Source organism: Blennius ocellaris (genome assembly GCF_963422515.1).
Source record: "Blennius ocellaris genome assembly, chromosome: 11".
In the NCBI taxonomy this organism is placed as follows: Eukaryota; Metazoa; Chordata; class Actinopteri; order Blenniiformes; family Blenniidae; genus Blennius; species Blennius ocellaris.
The window spans coordinates 28872081-28888830 of record NC_137660.1 but is presented as its reverse complement, the minus strand read 5'-3'; the positions used below and the strand labels follow the sequence as shown (position 1 = coordinate 28888830).

Sequence of the window (16750 nt, the reverse complement as noted above, 5' to 3'; positions counted from 1 at the left end):
ATGTACCTGTACCTCTATCTCTACCTGTACCTCTATCTCTACCTATAGCTCTACCTTTACCTGTACCTCTACCTGTACCTCTATCTCTACCTTTACCTGTACCTCTACCTCTATCTGTACCTCTACCTGTACCTCTACCTTTACCTGTACCTCTATCTCTACCTATAGCTCTACCTTTACCTGTACCTCTACCTCTATCTGTACCTCTACCTGTACCTTTACCTCTACGTGTACCTCTACCCATACCTCTACCTCACCGTACCTCTATCTGTATATCTACCTGTACCTGTACCGCTACCTATACCTCTACAGGTACCTTTACGAGTACCATACCTATACCTCTACCTCTATCTGTACCTGTACCTCTACCTGTACTTGTTCACCCCCCCTTGTAGTTTCACGTTGCTTCTCCCTGCAAAGAATATTTTACTCTTCAATGAAAAACACGAACGACATGACATTCGGAAATTAATACTTCGGTCACAGATCTATAGTATTAGATCATAGACCTATAGTATTAGATCATAGATCTACAGAATCAGGTCCCACTTGTGTGGATTCTTCAGACGGAACTCGTCGACGTCTCGGAAAGAAAATTCTTCTAAATTCCTCTTTTCTGCTTCGGCGTTTGAACGCATCACGATGAGTCAGAGAGCTACGGGGCCAATCAGAGGCTGCCTTTCAAAACCTTTATCAACCGACCAATCACGTTGCTCGACACTGGGCAGGAAGTCGGTTGTCGATAATTCGCTATTTTTCGGGGTAAAAATAAAGATTAAATTAGACAAAATCAGACGTGACGAGTTCAGACGGACGTCTTTTCACGGAAAATGGACCCGAGTTTCACTTCCTGTGCTTGTTTCTCATCGCTCGCTCAGATTTAAGGTGGAATTTTTTTTTTGTCAAAATCATCGGATTATTTTTGTTTGTTTTGTTCGTCAAAATATTTCACCACCAGGGGGCGCCAGAGTGACACGTTTTTTTGTTGATCCGTCAGGTCCGGAGGGTCCAGATGAGACTCAACGAGTCCTTCTTCTTCAAGACGAAGGGCGACGCCCACTCCCCCCGCCCGGTGTCGCCGCTGATGAAGCTAGCTCAGGGCCGAGACGTCAAACGCCGCAAGACCCGCTGACGCTCGCCGCCGCCGCCCGACCGGAGGAAACCCGCTGTTTTCTTCCTCCAAAATGAATTTTCAGCCCCGATGTTTCCTGGTTTTACTGCGTTCAGACTCTGGTTCCACGTTCCCCCTCAGAGTCGGTTCTCCGCACACGGAACTGTCGTTCAACAGTATTTATCAATTAAAAGAGTATTTATTCAAGTTCCAGTGTCGTTCCTTTCAAGATTCTAATAAACTTGCTTTGATCTGAACCTCAGTGAAAAAACAGGACAGTGACTCAGAGAGTGAAGTTTGTTTTACTGCAGAGGAGCGCCAGGACGGATGCTACATGCTACATGCTAATGCTACATGCTACATAGCCTCCAGGGGACCGCGGCGAGAAAAAAAAAAACCTCAGACTTTAAGCACAATTTCAAATCTGATGGAGGATGAAGATGTGAACACACTTTATATTTTACATGTCTGATGGAACCTCGTTGGTCTCCAATCTTGAGGAGGACGACGTCCTGTACGAGGACGTCCAGGAGGAGGATGTCCAGGATGAGGATGTCCAGGAGGAGGAGAATGTCCAGGAGAAAGAGGTTCAGGTGGAGGACGTCCAGGTGGAAGAGGTTCAGGAGGAGGAGGACATCCAGGAGGAGGTTCAGGTGGATGATGTCCAGGAGGAGGACATCCAGGAGGAGGATGTCCGGGAGGAGAGTGTCCAGGAGGAGGAGGTTCAGGAGAAAGAGGTTAAGGGGGATGTCCAGGAGGAGGACGTCTAGGAGGAGGAGGACGTCCAGGAGAAGGAGGTTCAGGGGGAGGACGTCCGGGAGGAGAGTGTCCAGGAGGAGGACGTCCAGAAGAAGGAGGACATCTAGGAGAAAGAGGTTCAGGAGGAGGACGTCCAGGAGGAGGAGGTTAAGGTGGAGGTTCAGGTGGAGGATGTCCAGGAGGAGGAGGTTAAGGTGGAGGTTCAGGTGGAGGATGTCCAGGAGGAGGAGGTTCAGGAGGAGGACGTCCAGGAGAAGTATGTCCAGGAGGAGGACGTCCAGGAGGAGGAGGTCCAGGAGGAGGAGGTTAAGGTGGAGGTTCAGGAGGAGGACGTCCAGGAGGAGGACATCCAGGTAGAAGAGGTTCAGGAGAAAGAGGTTCAGGAGGATGTCCAGGAGAAGGACATCCAGGAGGAGGACATCTAGGAGAAAGAGGTTCAGGAGGAGGACGTCCAGGAGGAGGAGGTTCAGGAGGAGGAGGTTAAGGTGGAGGTTCAGGAGGAGGATGTCCAGGAGAAGTATGTCCAGGAGGAGGACGTCCAGGAGGAGGAGGTCCAGGAGGAGGACGTCCAGGAGGAGGAGGTTAAGGTGGAGGTTCAGGAGGAGGACGTCCAGGAGGAGGAGGTTAAGGTGGAGGTTCAGGAGGAGGACGTCCAGGAGAAGTATGTCCAGGAGGAGGACGTCCAGGAGGAGGAGGTCCAGGAGGAGGACGTCCTGGCGGCTGCAGTCTAGTTGTGCCTGAACAGCTTGAGGCCCATCCAGCTCCAGAGGTGGAAGAAGACGTAGACGGGATGCAGACGGGCAGCAGGAGGCTGTAGAAGCACAGACTGCCGCTGCTGGTGCAGCCCTGGGGGAAGTCCTCGTCCACCGCCGCCGAGTAGAAGAGTCCCAGGAGGGACACGAAGGGCACCAGGCCCACCATGAGGGACAGCGAGAACATGGCGCCGGGCCTCCCTGGACCCTGGAACCCTGGAACCCTGGAACTCTGGAACCCTGGAACCCTGGAACCCCGGACCTCTACTGCTGCTGCTCCGGAGCGTCCCGGTCCTTCTGGATCAGCCTGGCGTCCTGGGGGATCATGTTGGGGACGCCGTCCAGGACGGGGTAGGCGATGCCCAGCTCCTCGTTGATCAGCTCGTTGGTGGACGCCTCGTACCTGCAGGACAGACGGAGAGTCAGTCGGACATCACGGTCCCACAAGGTTATTATTTACTTGTTTGTGTGTCGGGATTTAACTTCCTTATCGTGTTTTTTTATTTCATTTTTCATTTTATTATTTATTTCATTCATTTAAAACGATGCAACAGCAGCAGCATGTCATATGAATGAAAAGGAGCAGAAAGAAGTAAAACTTCTAATGTCTTCCCCTTATAACACTAAATCATTTACAGTCCAGTTCATTCACATGCAGCCGTTTTTTTTCCAAAACATCAAACACAAAATAAATAAATAAGGTTGATCTGCTCCTCTGCAGTGTCGTATTTCTGTAACATTGATAATTTAACAAGTTTATTAAACATCAATGGATTTAGAAGCTTTCATTTTACAATCAAGAACATTTTTCCATTACGGCCGATTGAAACCTGAGTTTTGTAAAAAACCTCAGTTCCTTTCAGTTCATATCTACTTTTCCTCTCGGCGAATCTGTTTTGCAATTTGTTTGGTAAAATTTCCAGATGAGCTTTAAACATGGTTTTTAGAAGGTTCTACTGCACTAAATCTTTAAATTTCAGGGTTTTTAGTCGTCTAAATAAAGGATTTTAAAAACTCCAGACCAGACGAGTATTTCCAAAACACTGAGACCGTTGTTGTTTACGCTTTATATTTAAAGATATCATTATTTTTGTTCGTTTCCGATTAAAACGTTCACGTTATGGCGATAAAAGGGTATATTTATGAATTCATATACTGTATTTTATTTTGAAGGAAGCGTCTGATTGACTTGTTATAGACCAGGGGTCAGGGGTCCAACTGGTTTCAGTTGAGGAGCCACGTCAACCTGATCTGACCTCTGACCTCTGGAGGACAACAAGTCAAACATCGCATTAAACTGCAGATCTGGACAAATGTCAAAGTCTTTCCTTCTTTTGATGCAAGAATTCACCATTTTTCTATTCTGGCCCTTTAAGCGGCTGGACGAGCGGGACAGCGACTCACCGGAGCGTCTTCTTGGACAGGGGACACACGAGGACGTCCAGCAGGGACGCGTCGAAGGGCGGCGTTGGCGGCGGCGCGTCGTCCTCCAGGCCGCTCAGGCGTCTCGCCGCGGCGGGCAGGACCGGGGGAAACAGCGCGTACCGGCCCGGAGCACCCGGAGCTGTCAGCAGGCGGCTCGCGACACGCCTCAACATGACCGGGAGGCACCGAGGACCAAGCGACGGAGGACGTAAACAGGAAGTGGACGGTCCGGACGGCCGGAAGTGGAATCGACTTCCGGCTGTCGAAGGTTCCGCTTCGTGAGCTTCACTCAGGCGTGTAATTTTTTTAAAAAACAATACAATTTACAGTAGATATTCCGATATCTAAATTCAATAAGTTGTTCAGAATATAATCTAGTAAAATATCTGTACGTCTATAAATATTGATAATCGAATTGAAACGTTTTAAAGTGTAATTCTAATAAGTGACCAGCAGGGGGCAGTGTCGCATCGTTCAGTTTCAACTCAATGTGACTCGATCAAAATATTAAATTATTCAAAAAAAAATAATAATTCAGAATGAATATCATTATTCTGCTCAGCCACAACGTTTCTGTAGTTTATTAGTTTCAATCTTTCATGAGGGTTGAGAATATTTGGTCACTTTCGTCTGGGATAAATAAAAAAACAACAACAACAAAAAAACAAAACATACTTTGCGTGTTAAAACCAAGAGGAAGGAAGCAGACGGTGAATGTTGTAAACACGTTCTGTTTGCTCGGACAGCCGGAAGTGGAATCGACTTCCGGCTGTCGAAGGTTCCGCTTCGTGAGCTTCACTCAGACGTGTAATTTTTTTTAAAAACAATACAATTTACAGTAGATATTCCGATATCTAAATTCAATAAGTTGTTCAGAATATAATCTAGTAAAATATCTATAGCTCTATAAATATTGATAATCGAATTGAAACGTTTTTAGGTGTAATTCTAATAAGGGACCAGCAGGGGCAGTGTCGCATCGTTCAGTTTCAACTCAATGTGACTCGATCAAAATATTAAATTATTCAAAAAAAAAATAATATTCAGAATGAATATCATTATTCTGCTCAGCCACAACGTTTCTGTAATTTATTAGTTTCAATCTTTCATGAGGGTTGAGAATATTTGGTCACTTTCGTCTTGGATAAAAAAAAACAACAACAAAAAAAAACATACTTTGTATGTAAAAAAGCAGGAAGACTAAAGACTAAAAGCAGTTCAAACCACCCCTATGATACACACACGAGAGCACGAGCGTCATATCTCCTTCTTATACAAAAATACCACAACACTTCAAAACCAAATAAACAAACGTGAATTCACCCACCCCCACCCCTCCACACACTCCTACCACCCCTCCACTCCTCCTCCTCCTCTCTCCACTCACTCCCCTAAATACAATCCACAACACAACCTCTCCACTCCCCCCCCTCCACTCCTTCCACCTCCACCCACCACTCCTCCACTCCTCACACCCCACCCCCACTCCTCCACCCCTCCACCCACTCCACACCTCCACCCTCCACCCTCCACCACCACCACCCCTCCACACCCTCCACCCCACCCCACCCTCCACCCCACCACCCCACCACCCCCCACCCCACCACCCCACCACTCCTCCACCCCACCACCCCCACCACCCCTCCACTCCACCACCCCACCCCACCACCCCACCACCCCACCACTCCACCACCCCACCACCCACCCCCCACCACTCCACCCACCCCACCACCTCCACCCCCACCACCCCTCCACCCCTCCACCCCTCCACCCCACCACCACCCCACCCACCACCCTCCACCCACCACCCACCCCTCCACCCCACCACCCCTCCACCCCCCACCCTCCCACCCCACCACCCACCCCTCCACCACCCTCCACCCCTCCACCCCTCCACCCCACCACCCCTCCACCACTCCCCACCCCTCCACCCACACCACCCTCCACCCCTCCCCCCTCCACCACCCCACCACTCCACCCCACCACCCCTCCACCACCCACCACCCCTCCACCCCCACCCCTCCTCCACCCCACCCCACCCTCCACCCTCCACCACCACCCACCCCACCACCACCCCTCCACCCCTCCTCCACCCCACCACTCCTCCACCCACCACCCCTCCACTCCTCCACCCCTCCACTCCTCCACCCCACCACCCCTCCACCCTCCTCCCCACCCCACCACCCCTCCACCCTCCACCCCTCCACCCCACCACCACCCCTCCACTCCACCACCCCCTCCACTCCTCCACCCCTCCACTCCCACCACCCCTCCACTCCTCCACCCCTCCACTCCACCACCCCACCCACTCCTCCACCCCACCACCCCACCACCCCCACCACCCTCCACTCCTTCACTCCTCCACCCCTCCACTCCTCCACCCCACCACCCCTCCACCCCTCCACCCCTCCATCCTCCACTCCTCCACCCCACCACCCCTCCACTCCTCCACTCCACCACCCCACCACCCCTCCACTCCACCACCCCTCCACTCCTCCACCCCTCCACTCCTCCACCCCTCCACTCCTCCACCCCACCACCCCTCCACTCCTCCACTCCTGCACTCCTCCACACCTCCACCCCACCACCCCTCCACTCCTCCACCCCTCCACTCCCCCACCCCACCACTCCACCACCCCACCACTCCTCCACCCCTCCACCCCTCCACCCCCTCCACTCCACCACCCCTCCACTCCTCCACCCCTCCACCCCTCCACTCCTCCACCCCTCCACTCCTCCACTCCACCACCCCTCCACTCCTCCACTCCTGCACTCCTCCACTCCTCCACTCCTCCACTCCTGCACTCCTCCACCCCACCACCCCTCCACTCCTCCACCCCTCCACTCCCCCACCCCTCCACCCCACCACCCTCCACTCCTCCACCCCTCCACCCCACCACTCCACCACCCCTCCACTCCTCCACTCCTCCACCCCACCACCCCTCCACCCCTCCACTCCTCCACCCCTCCACCCCTCCACCCCTCCACTCCTCCACCCCACCACCCCTCCACTCCTCCACCCCTCCACTCCTCCACTCCTCCACCCCACCACCCTCCACCCCTCCACTCCTCCACCTCACCACTCCTCCACCCTCCACTCCTCCACCACCCCTCCACTCCTGCACTCCTCCACCCCTCCACCCCACCACCCCTCCACCCCTATGGCGGAGGTTATTGCACTGAGACTTTCCTGCCAGGATCCGAACTTGTTTCAAGAAATTGCTCCTGGCTGTAATATATCCCAGCGCCTGCGACATGACAGACCTGCTAATGTAGATGCTTCCCTTCCTTTTCCATCTTCCAGAGGACGAATGAAGCAGCGGCTCCCCCCCCCCCCTTCCTCCTCTGGGCTGCTTCGCTCTGGAGACGTATCCATCACGTCTGACAGCTTCCTCACAGCGCCGAGGCTGAAACTGCGCCGACATATGTTGGAGGCCGGCGTGACGCCGATGACCGAGTGGCTTCCTGCTGGTTGTTGTCGGTGTTCACCTGCGGAGCAAAGTGCTCACCTCGGAGAGAAAACCTACAGACACACGCTGTTATTTTCTCAAGAGGAGCGAGCAGGGAGAAGCCCCCCCCCCCCCCACCCCCCGACAGGAAACTCACTCAGGTTCTAGCTAATCCACTGAGATTACAGATTAAAACATCTGGACCTCCACGTTCCTCCCGTCAGGCAGCAGTGAAGCCGAGACGCAATAAAAACCCAGAGAAAGTCGTCGTCACCACTGTTAATTAACGAGCAGCACGTCAACGTACCGAACAAAAAGATGGTTTTAACGGAACAAAAGGACGATTTTGTGATTTTATTCTATATTATTTTGAATAAAAAGACACAAAAGAAATGAAGACAAAAGAAAAGAATCCTCCGTGAAACAAAAACAAAGTCCCCTCAAAGGCAGAAACCAACCAAAGAGAGTTTACAGAACGACAAAGTGAAAATAAATGAAGAAACGAACAGAGAGAAACTTAAAACGACGTCAAAAAGAGGAGAGAGAAGACGTCGTCCACAAGTCAGGACGAAACGAAGACAGAGACACAAAATGAACCGAAACTGAATTAAAAAAAACCAACAGATTGGATTGAGAAAAAAAAAGACAGAAACTCTCAGGAAGGAAAACAAAAAAAAGCTGAAAATGGAAAAAAAAGAGACAAAAAATGACAAAAATCAACAACTAATGAAAACAAAATGAAGAAAAACAAACTGATGATTTTCATTGAGTCGGAATGTCGACGCCTCTTTTGACTGGAAGAGGAAGAGGAGGAGGAGGAGGAGGAGGAAGAGGAAGAAGAGGAAGAGGACGGAGGAGGAAGAAGAGGAAGGACAGAGGAGGAAGAGAAGGAGGAGGAGGAGCAGGAGGAGGAAGAAGAAGACGGCGGAGGAGGAGGAAGAGGAGGAAGAGGAAGAGGAGCAGGAGGAGGAAGAAGAGGAAGATGGCGGAGGAGGAGGAGGAGGAAGAGGAGGAGGAAGAGGAGGAGAAGAAGAGGAAGAGGAAGAGGAGCAGGAGGAGGAAGAGGAGGAAGAAGAGGAAGATGGCGGAGGAGGAGGAGGAAGAGGAAGAGGACAGAGGAGGAGGAGGAGGAAGAGGAGGATGAGGAAGAGAAGGAAGAGGATGAAGAGAATGAAGAGGAGGAAGAGGAGAGGAAGAGGAGGAAGAAGAGGAAGAGGAAGAGGAGCAGGAGGGGAAGAGAGGAAGATGGCGGAGGAGGAGGAGGAAGAGGAGGAAGAAGAGGAAGAGGACGGAGGAGGAAGAAGAGGAAGAGGACAGAGGAGGAAGAGAAGGAGGAGGAAGAAGAAGACGACGGAGGAGGAGGAGGAAGAAGAGGAAGAGGAGCAGGAGGAGGAAGAAGAGGAAGACGGCGGAGGAGGAGGAGGAAGAGGAGGAAAAAGAGAAGGAGGAAGAAGAGGAGGAGGAAGAGGAGGAAAAAGAGAAGGAGGAAGAGGAGGAGGAGGAAGAGGAGGAGGAGGAAGAGGATGAAGAAGAGGAAGAGGAGGAGGAGGAGTTACAGAGTCAAAACGAAGGACACAGAAAAGGAAGACAGGAAAATCTCATGTCAATAAAATACATGTTTTAATAAAATTAAATAAATCGATGTTCCAACATTTCCAACATTAAAGCCAAACGTGTGTTTCTATATGACGCCGGACGACCGGAGCCCCGCGGGATGGAGGGATGAAGATGAAGGAGTGAAGACGGAGGGAGGAGTGTGACGGAGACGACTCGGCAGCTCGTTTCTGCTGAAGCTGCTCTGATTCCGACTCGTTTTGGTTTCATGGATCTCGACGGAGGAGAAACTGTTCCCGCTGGCGCCACGCCGCCCCCTAGTGGACGGAGTCCGCCTCACAGTGCAGAGAGGACGGAGACGAGGACGGAGACGAGGACGGAGACGAGGACGGAGACGAGGACGGAGACGAGACCCGAGACGATCCGAGTTTTTTTAGCCGTCGATGTTTCCACGACGTCGTTTCAGCTGCAAATGTTTCCCTTGTTGCGAGTTTCACAATCTGCTTTTGAAAATGGCCTCCGTTTCCATGGAAACAGCAGAAATGCTGAAAACGATGTAGCTTTCCCGTTGGGCCACTAGAGGGAGCTGAAGTCACCTTCGCCAGTGCAGCTTTGTTTTTCGTTTGCGTGTATTTGTTATTTACCGGTTCCAGATCAGCGTCTGTTGCCATGGAGACGCTCTGTGTTTCACAGTGATGTCACTACCTGACAGGCTAGCTAGCATCGACATGAGGTAACGGCTATCACGCTGGCGATGCTAACTTGGTTCCATAAACAAATGCGGCATTGGCGAAGGTCTGCGCTATTTTTCCCCCAGAAAGCTTTGTCTTCACCCGTTTCCATGACGACGGCACCTCGCGGAGAGGCTCCGCCTCGGAGGCCGTTTTCTAAAAGTTTGGCGTCGTCCGTCGTGCGAAACGAACCCGAAGCACAACGGAAACCCTCGTTTTCACCCGAAACCGTTGCCGTGGAAACGAGGCGGGGAAGCGCCAGCCTGAGGCCGTGATTGGCTCGCTGCCAAAGACGTTGGCGGCTTTGATGATTTATTTGGAGGCGAAACGTCAAATGAATCACGGAAATTCGGGTTTTGCGGGAAAAGTGGCGAGAAAAACAAGCGCAGAGATGAAATGAACAGGAAACATCAGTTTAATGAAACTCTCTGCACTTCGATAATCCACACTCTGTAATCTGGAGGAGCTTTGATCCAGGAGGACTCGGATTATGGCTTTTCGTTTCAAAAAGAGCGGGATGAGGAGAAACTCCTGGACTTTGGGATTCAGAACGTCGCCGGTCGTTTCGCGACATTCCCCGGAAAGTAGAAACGTCTGGATTCACGACGGAAAACGGACGAGTCGTGATCGATAGAGAGAGTCTGAAAAAAAAAACAACAACAACCTTACATGAAGGAGGCAGTCGGGAGGCAGGAGGGGGCGTGGCCTATCTGTGGCCCCGCCCCCTGGTAAAAGACACATCGTCCACCTTCAGCGGGTGATTCCGATCAGTTTGTTTAAAAAAATAAACTCCTGAACGAAAGAAAGAGAAGAGTCGTCTGTCGTTCTTCCAGCCTGGTGGAGGAAGTGAAGGGTCCATCACTCTCTCTCCCTCCTTTACTCCCTCCATCACTCCCTCCATCACTCTGTTATGAGAGTTGACAGGAAATCTAGAATCGCCTTTTCTACGTCTGAACCAGAGAAAAACGATCCTCCACTTCTCGTCCCGTCGTTTCCAAACCCCTGAGCTGCCGAGGGAGTTTCTCTCTTTACCTCCGCTACTCTCCATCTCTCTTTACCTCCGCTATTCTCCGTCCACACGGAGGAACCGTTCTGCTCTGGGTTCAGTAGAATTTAACGGTAGAATGAAAATTGCATTGAGACTCTACGAGACCGTCTGAACTGAGACACTCGTTTAGTGACGGAGTGATGAACCCCCCCCTCCCCCGCTCCCCCCCTCCCCCGCTCCCCTACTCCTCCTCTCAGAGTCTCAAGTGGTTCCTGTAAAGCGGCGATTGGGTTCCCCGGACGTCCCGACGGCGCCGTCCGTCCCGCCGAGGACCCGTCTCACTGGGGGAGGACGGTCAGGACGTTGGTGATGGTCCACTTCTGAGCGCCGCAGTCCTGAATCACCAGCTGGAGGCTGAACTCCGCCTGCCGGCTCTCCACCAGCTCCAGACACCGCTGGGACTCCAGGTTCTGGATGGAACCGCCCTGGAGACACAAAACACAGTCTCGTGACCCGGTTCACTTCCTGTCCCGGGGCTCTTCTACAGGCGGCGGGTCGTCCCATCAGAGCAGTGCACTATTGTTTGGGAAAAGCACTGATCTGACATCGTTTGCGTTTCCTGCAAACTAGCGTATAAATAATTCGTCCCAAACTCAGACGAATCCAACCTTTATATTTTATTAATGAGGCTCCGTTCGGAAACGACGCCAAATGTGCGTGAGCAGATCAAAAACAATGTATTATGCATATATACACACACACACACACGCATGTTCTTATACTCTTAGAGGACACTGACTTTCCGGGGACTCTTGGGGACGGAGGGATTCGTGTGAAACAGCAGTTCTATGCATGTGGGCAAGGCGTCGATACGTGGGAGGAATCAAAGCGTTCACACTCTGCTGTCAAACTCCCACCGAGCGAGAGCGACGGAGGAGGAAGTCCGTCTCCCGAGAGCCGCGGTAACCAGAACACAACTCCAAAACGCTCGCGGCGTTTCAGTTCAGGGAACAGAGAATGAAATGATTATAAACGGAGTGGAGAAAATAACCTCCGAGACCTTGTTGACACGATTAGTTACAAGTGAAAACGATTCATTTAAGTCATTTTTTTGTTTCAGAAATTTTTTTTTATTTTCTCAGCAAATGTTCGTATTGGAGTCCGACAGCAGCAGAACACCGCCCCCTACTGGACAAAGTCACAATCACAGTGCAGAGAGGACAAGAACGAAGAGTCTGCTAGAACATTGCTAACTCTGCTATGTTAGCCGCTTGGTAGCACACTGCTAACTCTGCTATGTTAACCACCTGGTAGCACACTGCTGACTCTGCTATGTTAGCCGCTTGGTAGCACACTGCTAACTCTGCTGTTAGCCGCCTGGTAGCACACTGCTAACTCTGCTCCATTAGTCGCCTGGTAGCACACTGCTAACTCTGCTATGTTAGCCGCTTGGTAGCACACTGCTAACTCTGCTGTTAGCCGCCTGGTAGCACACTGCTAACTCTGCTCCATTAGTCGCCTGGTAGCACACTGCTAACTCTGCTCCATTAGTCGCCTGGTAGCACACTGCTAACTCTGCTCCATTAGCCGCCTGGTAGCACACTGCTAACTCTGCTCCATTAGTCGCCTGGTAGCACACTGCTAACTCTGCTCCATTAGTCGCCTGGTAGCACACTGCTAACTCTGCTCCATTAGTCGCCTGGTAGCACACTGCTAACTCTGCTATGTTAGCCACTTGGTAGCACACTGCTAACTCTGCTGTTAGCTGCCTGGTAGCACACTGCTAACTCTGCTCCATTAGTCGCCTGGTAGCACACTGCTAACTCTGCTCCATTAGCTGCCTGGTAGCACACTGCTAACTCTGCTCCATTAGCCGCCTGGTAGCACACTGCTAACTCTGCTATGTTAGCCGCCTGGTAGCACACTGCTAACTCTGCTATGTTAGCCGCCTGGTAGCACACTGCTAACTCTGCTATGTTAGCCGCCTGGTAGCACACTGCTAACTGCTATGTTAGCCGCCTGGTAGCACACTGCTAACTCTGCTCCATTAGTCGACTGGTAGCACACTGCTAACTCTGCTATGTTAGCCGCCTGGTAGCACACTGCTAACTCTGCTATGTTAGCTGCCTGGTAGCACACTGCTAACTCTGCTCCATTAGTCGCCTGGTAGCACACTGCTAACTCTGCTCCATTAGTCGCCTGGTAGCACACTGCTAACTCTGCTTCATTAGCCGCCTGGTAGCACACTGCTAACTCTGCCGTTAGCCACCTGGTAGCACACTGCTAACTCTGCTGTTAGCCGCCTGGTAGCACACTGCTAACTCTGCTGTTAGCCGCCTGGTAGCACACTGCTAACTCTGCTATTAGCCGCCCGGTAGCACACTGCTAACTCTGCTGCTAGCCGCCTGGTAGCACACTGCTAACTCTGCTATGTTAGTCGCTTGGTAGCACACTGCTAACGCTGCTGTTAGCCGCCTGGTAGCACACTGCTAACTCTGCTCCATTAGTCGACTGGTAGCACACTGCTAACTCTGCTTCTGTTCCGCACACTGATGTTGCTAGCTGACAGGCTAGTTAGCTGTGGATGCTAACTCGGTTCCACAGACAAATGCGGCGTCGGCGCTCTACCGAGTGCAGCTCTAGTTCTACCGCGTGTCAGTTAGAAATCTGCAGGTCGTCTGAGCTCACGATTCCCCCGCAGTTTTGTTTTAATTTTAAACTTTTGTTAACATCCCCCCAGATCCACCGCCGGATCGGCTAATGGCCTCTAATTCATATTCACCCTGATGGTTTTGCTCTGAGGGACGACAAAAGACTCCGAGGCTCCATTAGCGGGTCGGCTAATTGCGCCTAGTTAAAGCCGGAGTCTCTAAACATTAACGCTGGCGAGCGGGACGCCGACATTAACCTGAAATATGGAGGTGGAAGTAATTCTGCTGGAAGCAGGAAGGCTTTTATTCATGCCGCTGCAACAGCTGAGTTCTTAAAAGGAAAAAGACAAAAACAACGACGCAAAGGTGCATCGAGAAACCTGGAGAGTCGATATTCATTTGGCGAACAAAGGCTTCCTGTTCTGGATGTTTCCGCTCCGTCATCAATCTTTCACTCGCCGTCTGGAACCGTTAGTCTTCGTTGTGTGATCACAGACTTTAAAGTAGCAGTCGTCGTGTTCCACGGTGGAAAAAGTTGCTTTTTTCTCTCCCCACGGAACAACGTTCCTCTTGAAGTCCCTGTGAGCTCGGCATGAACAAACACATTGCCTGCTAATCCCGTCAATATTTGTGTATCGGCTCCTCCTCCTCCGCCCACAGAGGATTAATCACAGACCCTCAAATTCCCGCGACGCCGCGAAGCCTTTGATCTCCTTTGCGGGCGAGATTCGGCAGATTTCACATTTTTTCATGTCCAAAGCTGCTGAATAAATGTCGTCAGACGAAGCGAAGAAATTCCCCCGGTAAACTTTAACGTCTCTGGAAAGTGTCTGCGCCTGCTGCAACTGCTCCACTCGGCAAAATAAAAGCATGAGAACATTCTAGTGGACAGAATGTCCACTAGGATCCAAGATGGATTGTTATTATGGTGACTGTCAAAATAAAATCACCAAGTCGGATTGTTATTATGGTGACTTGTCAAAATAAAACTACCAAGTTGGAGTGTTATTATGGTGACTTGTCAAAATAAAACTACCAAGCTGGATTGTTATTACAGTGACTGTCAAAATAAAATTACCAAGTTGGATTGTTATCATGGTGACTGTCAAAATAAAAGCACCAATTTAAATTATTGTTACGGTGACTGTCAAAATAAAAGCACCAATTTAAATTATTGTTACGGTGACTGTCAAAATAAAACTACCAAGTTGGATTGTTAGCACAGTGACTGTCAAAATAAAAGTACCAAGTTGGATTGTTATTACAGTGACTGTCAAAATAAAAGTACCAAGTTGGATTACTATTACAGTGACTGTCAAAATAAAACAACCAAGTTAAGATTGTTATTATGGTTACTTTAAAAATAAAAGTACCAAGTTGAATTATTATTACGGTGACTGTCAAAATAAAACTACCAAGTTGGATTGTTATTATGATGACTGTCAAAATAAAACTACCACGTTGGATGGCTATGATGGTGACTGTCAAAACAAAACTACCAAGTTGGATTGTTATTAGAGTGATTGCCAAAATAAAAGTACCAAGTTGGATTATTATTCCGTTGACTCTAGGAGAATAAGAACTGGGAGCCATGACTCGACGGAGGGAACTTGTCTCTACTGAGCATGTGCAGAACTACGATATATTACAGACAGAGTTTTCAAAAAGTTGCTTTCAGTGGCTCCGAGCGTCGTTTTGGTGTAAATAGACATAAAGATGAATTCGTACTGATGCAACTGCAGCAGACATGATTCCTCAAACGGTTCCTTTATATTCCCGTGCAGCTCTACGTAGATCTATATCTGTAGGAGTACTACTGTGAAGTGATTCATCAAACAGAGAGGCAGTTTTAATAACCTCCCGTCTCACAGTTGGTTCAACCTGCTGCACTGAAGTGGAACCGGAGCTGCACCTCCTCCGGACGAGGAGCAGCAGGAGCAGGATTGATGGACGAACCTTGAACAGGCATTAACAGTCGAATCGATCCAGGCTGTTTGCTGAGTCAGCAGCTCGTCTGGGGGGGGGGGGGGGGCCGCCGTGAATCACTGTCATGAATCACAATGTGCAGCGACGCTGCTGGGAAACCAGGTTATAGAGCATCTTCCTCCTCTGACACCAGATTATAGAGCATCTTCCTCCTCTGACACCAGATTATAGAGCATCTTCCTCCTCTGACACCAGGTTATAGAGCATCTTCCTCCTCTGACACCAGATTATAGAGCATCTTCCTCCTCTAACACCAGATTATAGAGCATCTTCCTCCTCTAACATCAGATTATAGAGCATCTTCCTCTAACACCAGTTATAGAGCATCTTCCTCCTCTAACATCCATATTATAGAGCATCTCCCTCCTCTAATCAGATTATAGAGCATCATACTCTTCTAACACCAGATTATAGAGCACATTCCTCCTCTAATCCAGATTATAGAGCATCATCCTCCTAATCAGATTATAGAGCATCTTACTCTTCTAACACAGAATTATAGAGCATCTTCCTCCTCTAATCAGATTATAGAGCATCTTCCTCCTCTGACATCAGATTTTAGAGCATCTTCCTCCTCCAACATCATATTAGTGAGAAGATTAAAGAGAGAGCACCTCCAGATTAAAGAGAGAGTGCCACCAGATTAAAGAGAGAGCACCTCCAGATTAAAGAGAGAGCGCCTCCAGATTAAAGAGAGAGCACCTCCAGATTAAACAGAGAGCACCTCCAGATTAAAGAGAGAGCACCTCCAGATTAAACAGAGAGCACCTCCAGATTAAAGAGAGAGCACCTCCAGATTAAAGAGAGAGCGCCTCCAGATTAAACAGAGAACACCTCCAGATTAAACAGAGAGCCGCTCCAGATTAAAGAGAGAGCACCTCCAGATTAAAGAGAGAGCGCCTCCAGATTAAAGAGAGAACACCTCCAGATTAAAGAGAGAGAGCACCTCCAGATTAAAGAGAGAGCAGCTCCAGATTAAAGAGAGAGCACCTCCAGATTAAAGAGAGAGCGCCTCCAGATTAAAGAGAGAGCGCCTCTAGATTAAAGAGAGAGCACTTCCAGATTAAAGAGAGAGCACTTCCAGATTAAAGAGAGAGCACCTCCAGATTAAAGAGAGAGCACCTCCAGATTAAAGAGAGAGCACCTCCAGATTAAAGAGAGAGCACCTCCAGATTAAAGAGAGAGCGCCTCCAGATTAAAGAGAGAGCACCTCCAGATTAAAGAGAGAGCACCTCCAGATTAAAGAGAGAGCACCTCCAGATTAAAGAGAGAGAGCGCCTCCAGATTAAAGAGAGAACACCTCCAGATTAAAGAGAGAGCAGCTCCAGATTAAAGAGAGAGCAG

General features: G+C 50.2%; 3 protein-coding genes across 3 annotated transcripts in view; all 3 read right to left on the bottom strand.

The window, feature by feature from the left end:
- Window positions 1-1394: 1394 nt before the first annotated feature.
- Window positions 1395-2809, bottom strand: LOC308136261 (phosphatidylinositol N-acetylglucosaminyltransferase subunit Y-like; the record flags this gene model as incomplete). Its single annotated transcript, XM_080504524.1, is given in 2 exon segments — window positions 1395-2662; window positions 2665-2809. Coding segments are annotated over 2 exon segments (210 nt in total). The 3' UTR covers window positions 1395-2597.
- On the bottom strand, window positions 1395-4275 carry pyurf (PIGY upstream open reading frame). The gene is made up of 2 exons (XM_080504523.1): window positions 4027-4275; window positions 1395-3025 (listed from the first exon to the last, which is right to left on the bottom strand). The coding sequence occupies exons 1-2, from the start codon at window positions 4218-4220 to the stop codon at window positions 2887-2889; spliced, it is 333 nt and encodes a 110-aa protein (XP_080360649.1). The 5' UTR covers window positions 4221-4275; the 3' UTR covers window positions 1395-2886.
- A 4824-nt stretch (window positions 4276-9099) lies between these two features.
- LOC308136257 (polypeptide N-acetylgalactosaminyltransferase 18-like) overlaps window positions 9100-16750 on the bottom strand; it is a gene marked incomplete at its 5' end in the record, with an annotated part of 64020 nt that continues 56369 nt past the window's right edge. Inside the window, one exon of the mRNA XM_080504520.1 lies at window positions 9100-11254. Coding sequence (XP_080360646.1) covers window positions 11108-11254 — 147 coding nt within the window. The 3' untranslated portion in view covers window positions 9100-11107. The remainder of the gene's footprint in view (window positions 11255-16750) is intronic.

Coding starts and splice junctions, on each gene's coding strand:
- pyurf (XM_080504523.1), bottom strand. CDS start 4,220: ATGTTGAGGCGTGTCGCGAGCCGCCTGCTGACAGCTCCGGGTGCTCCG. Junction 3,026..4,026: donor CTGTCCAAGAAGACGCTCCG/GTGAGTCGCTGT, acceptor TCTGTCCTGCAG/GTACGAGGCGTCCACCAACG.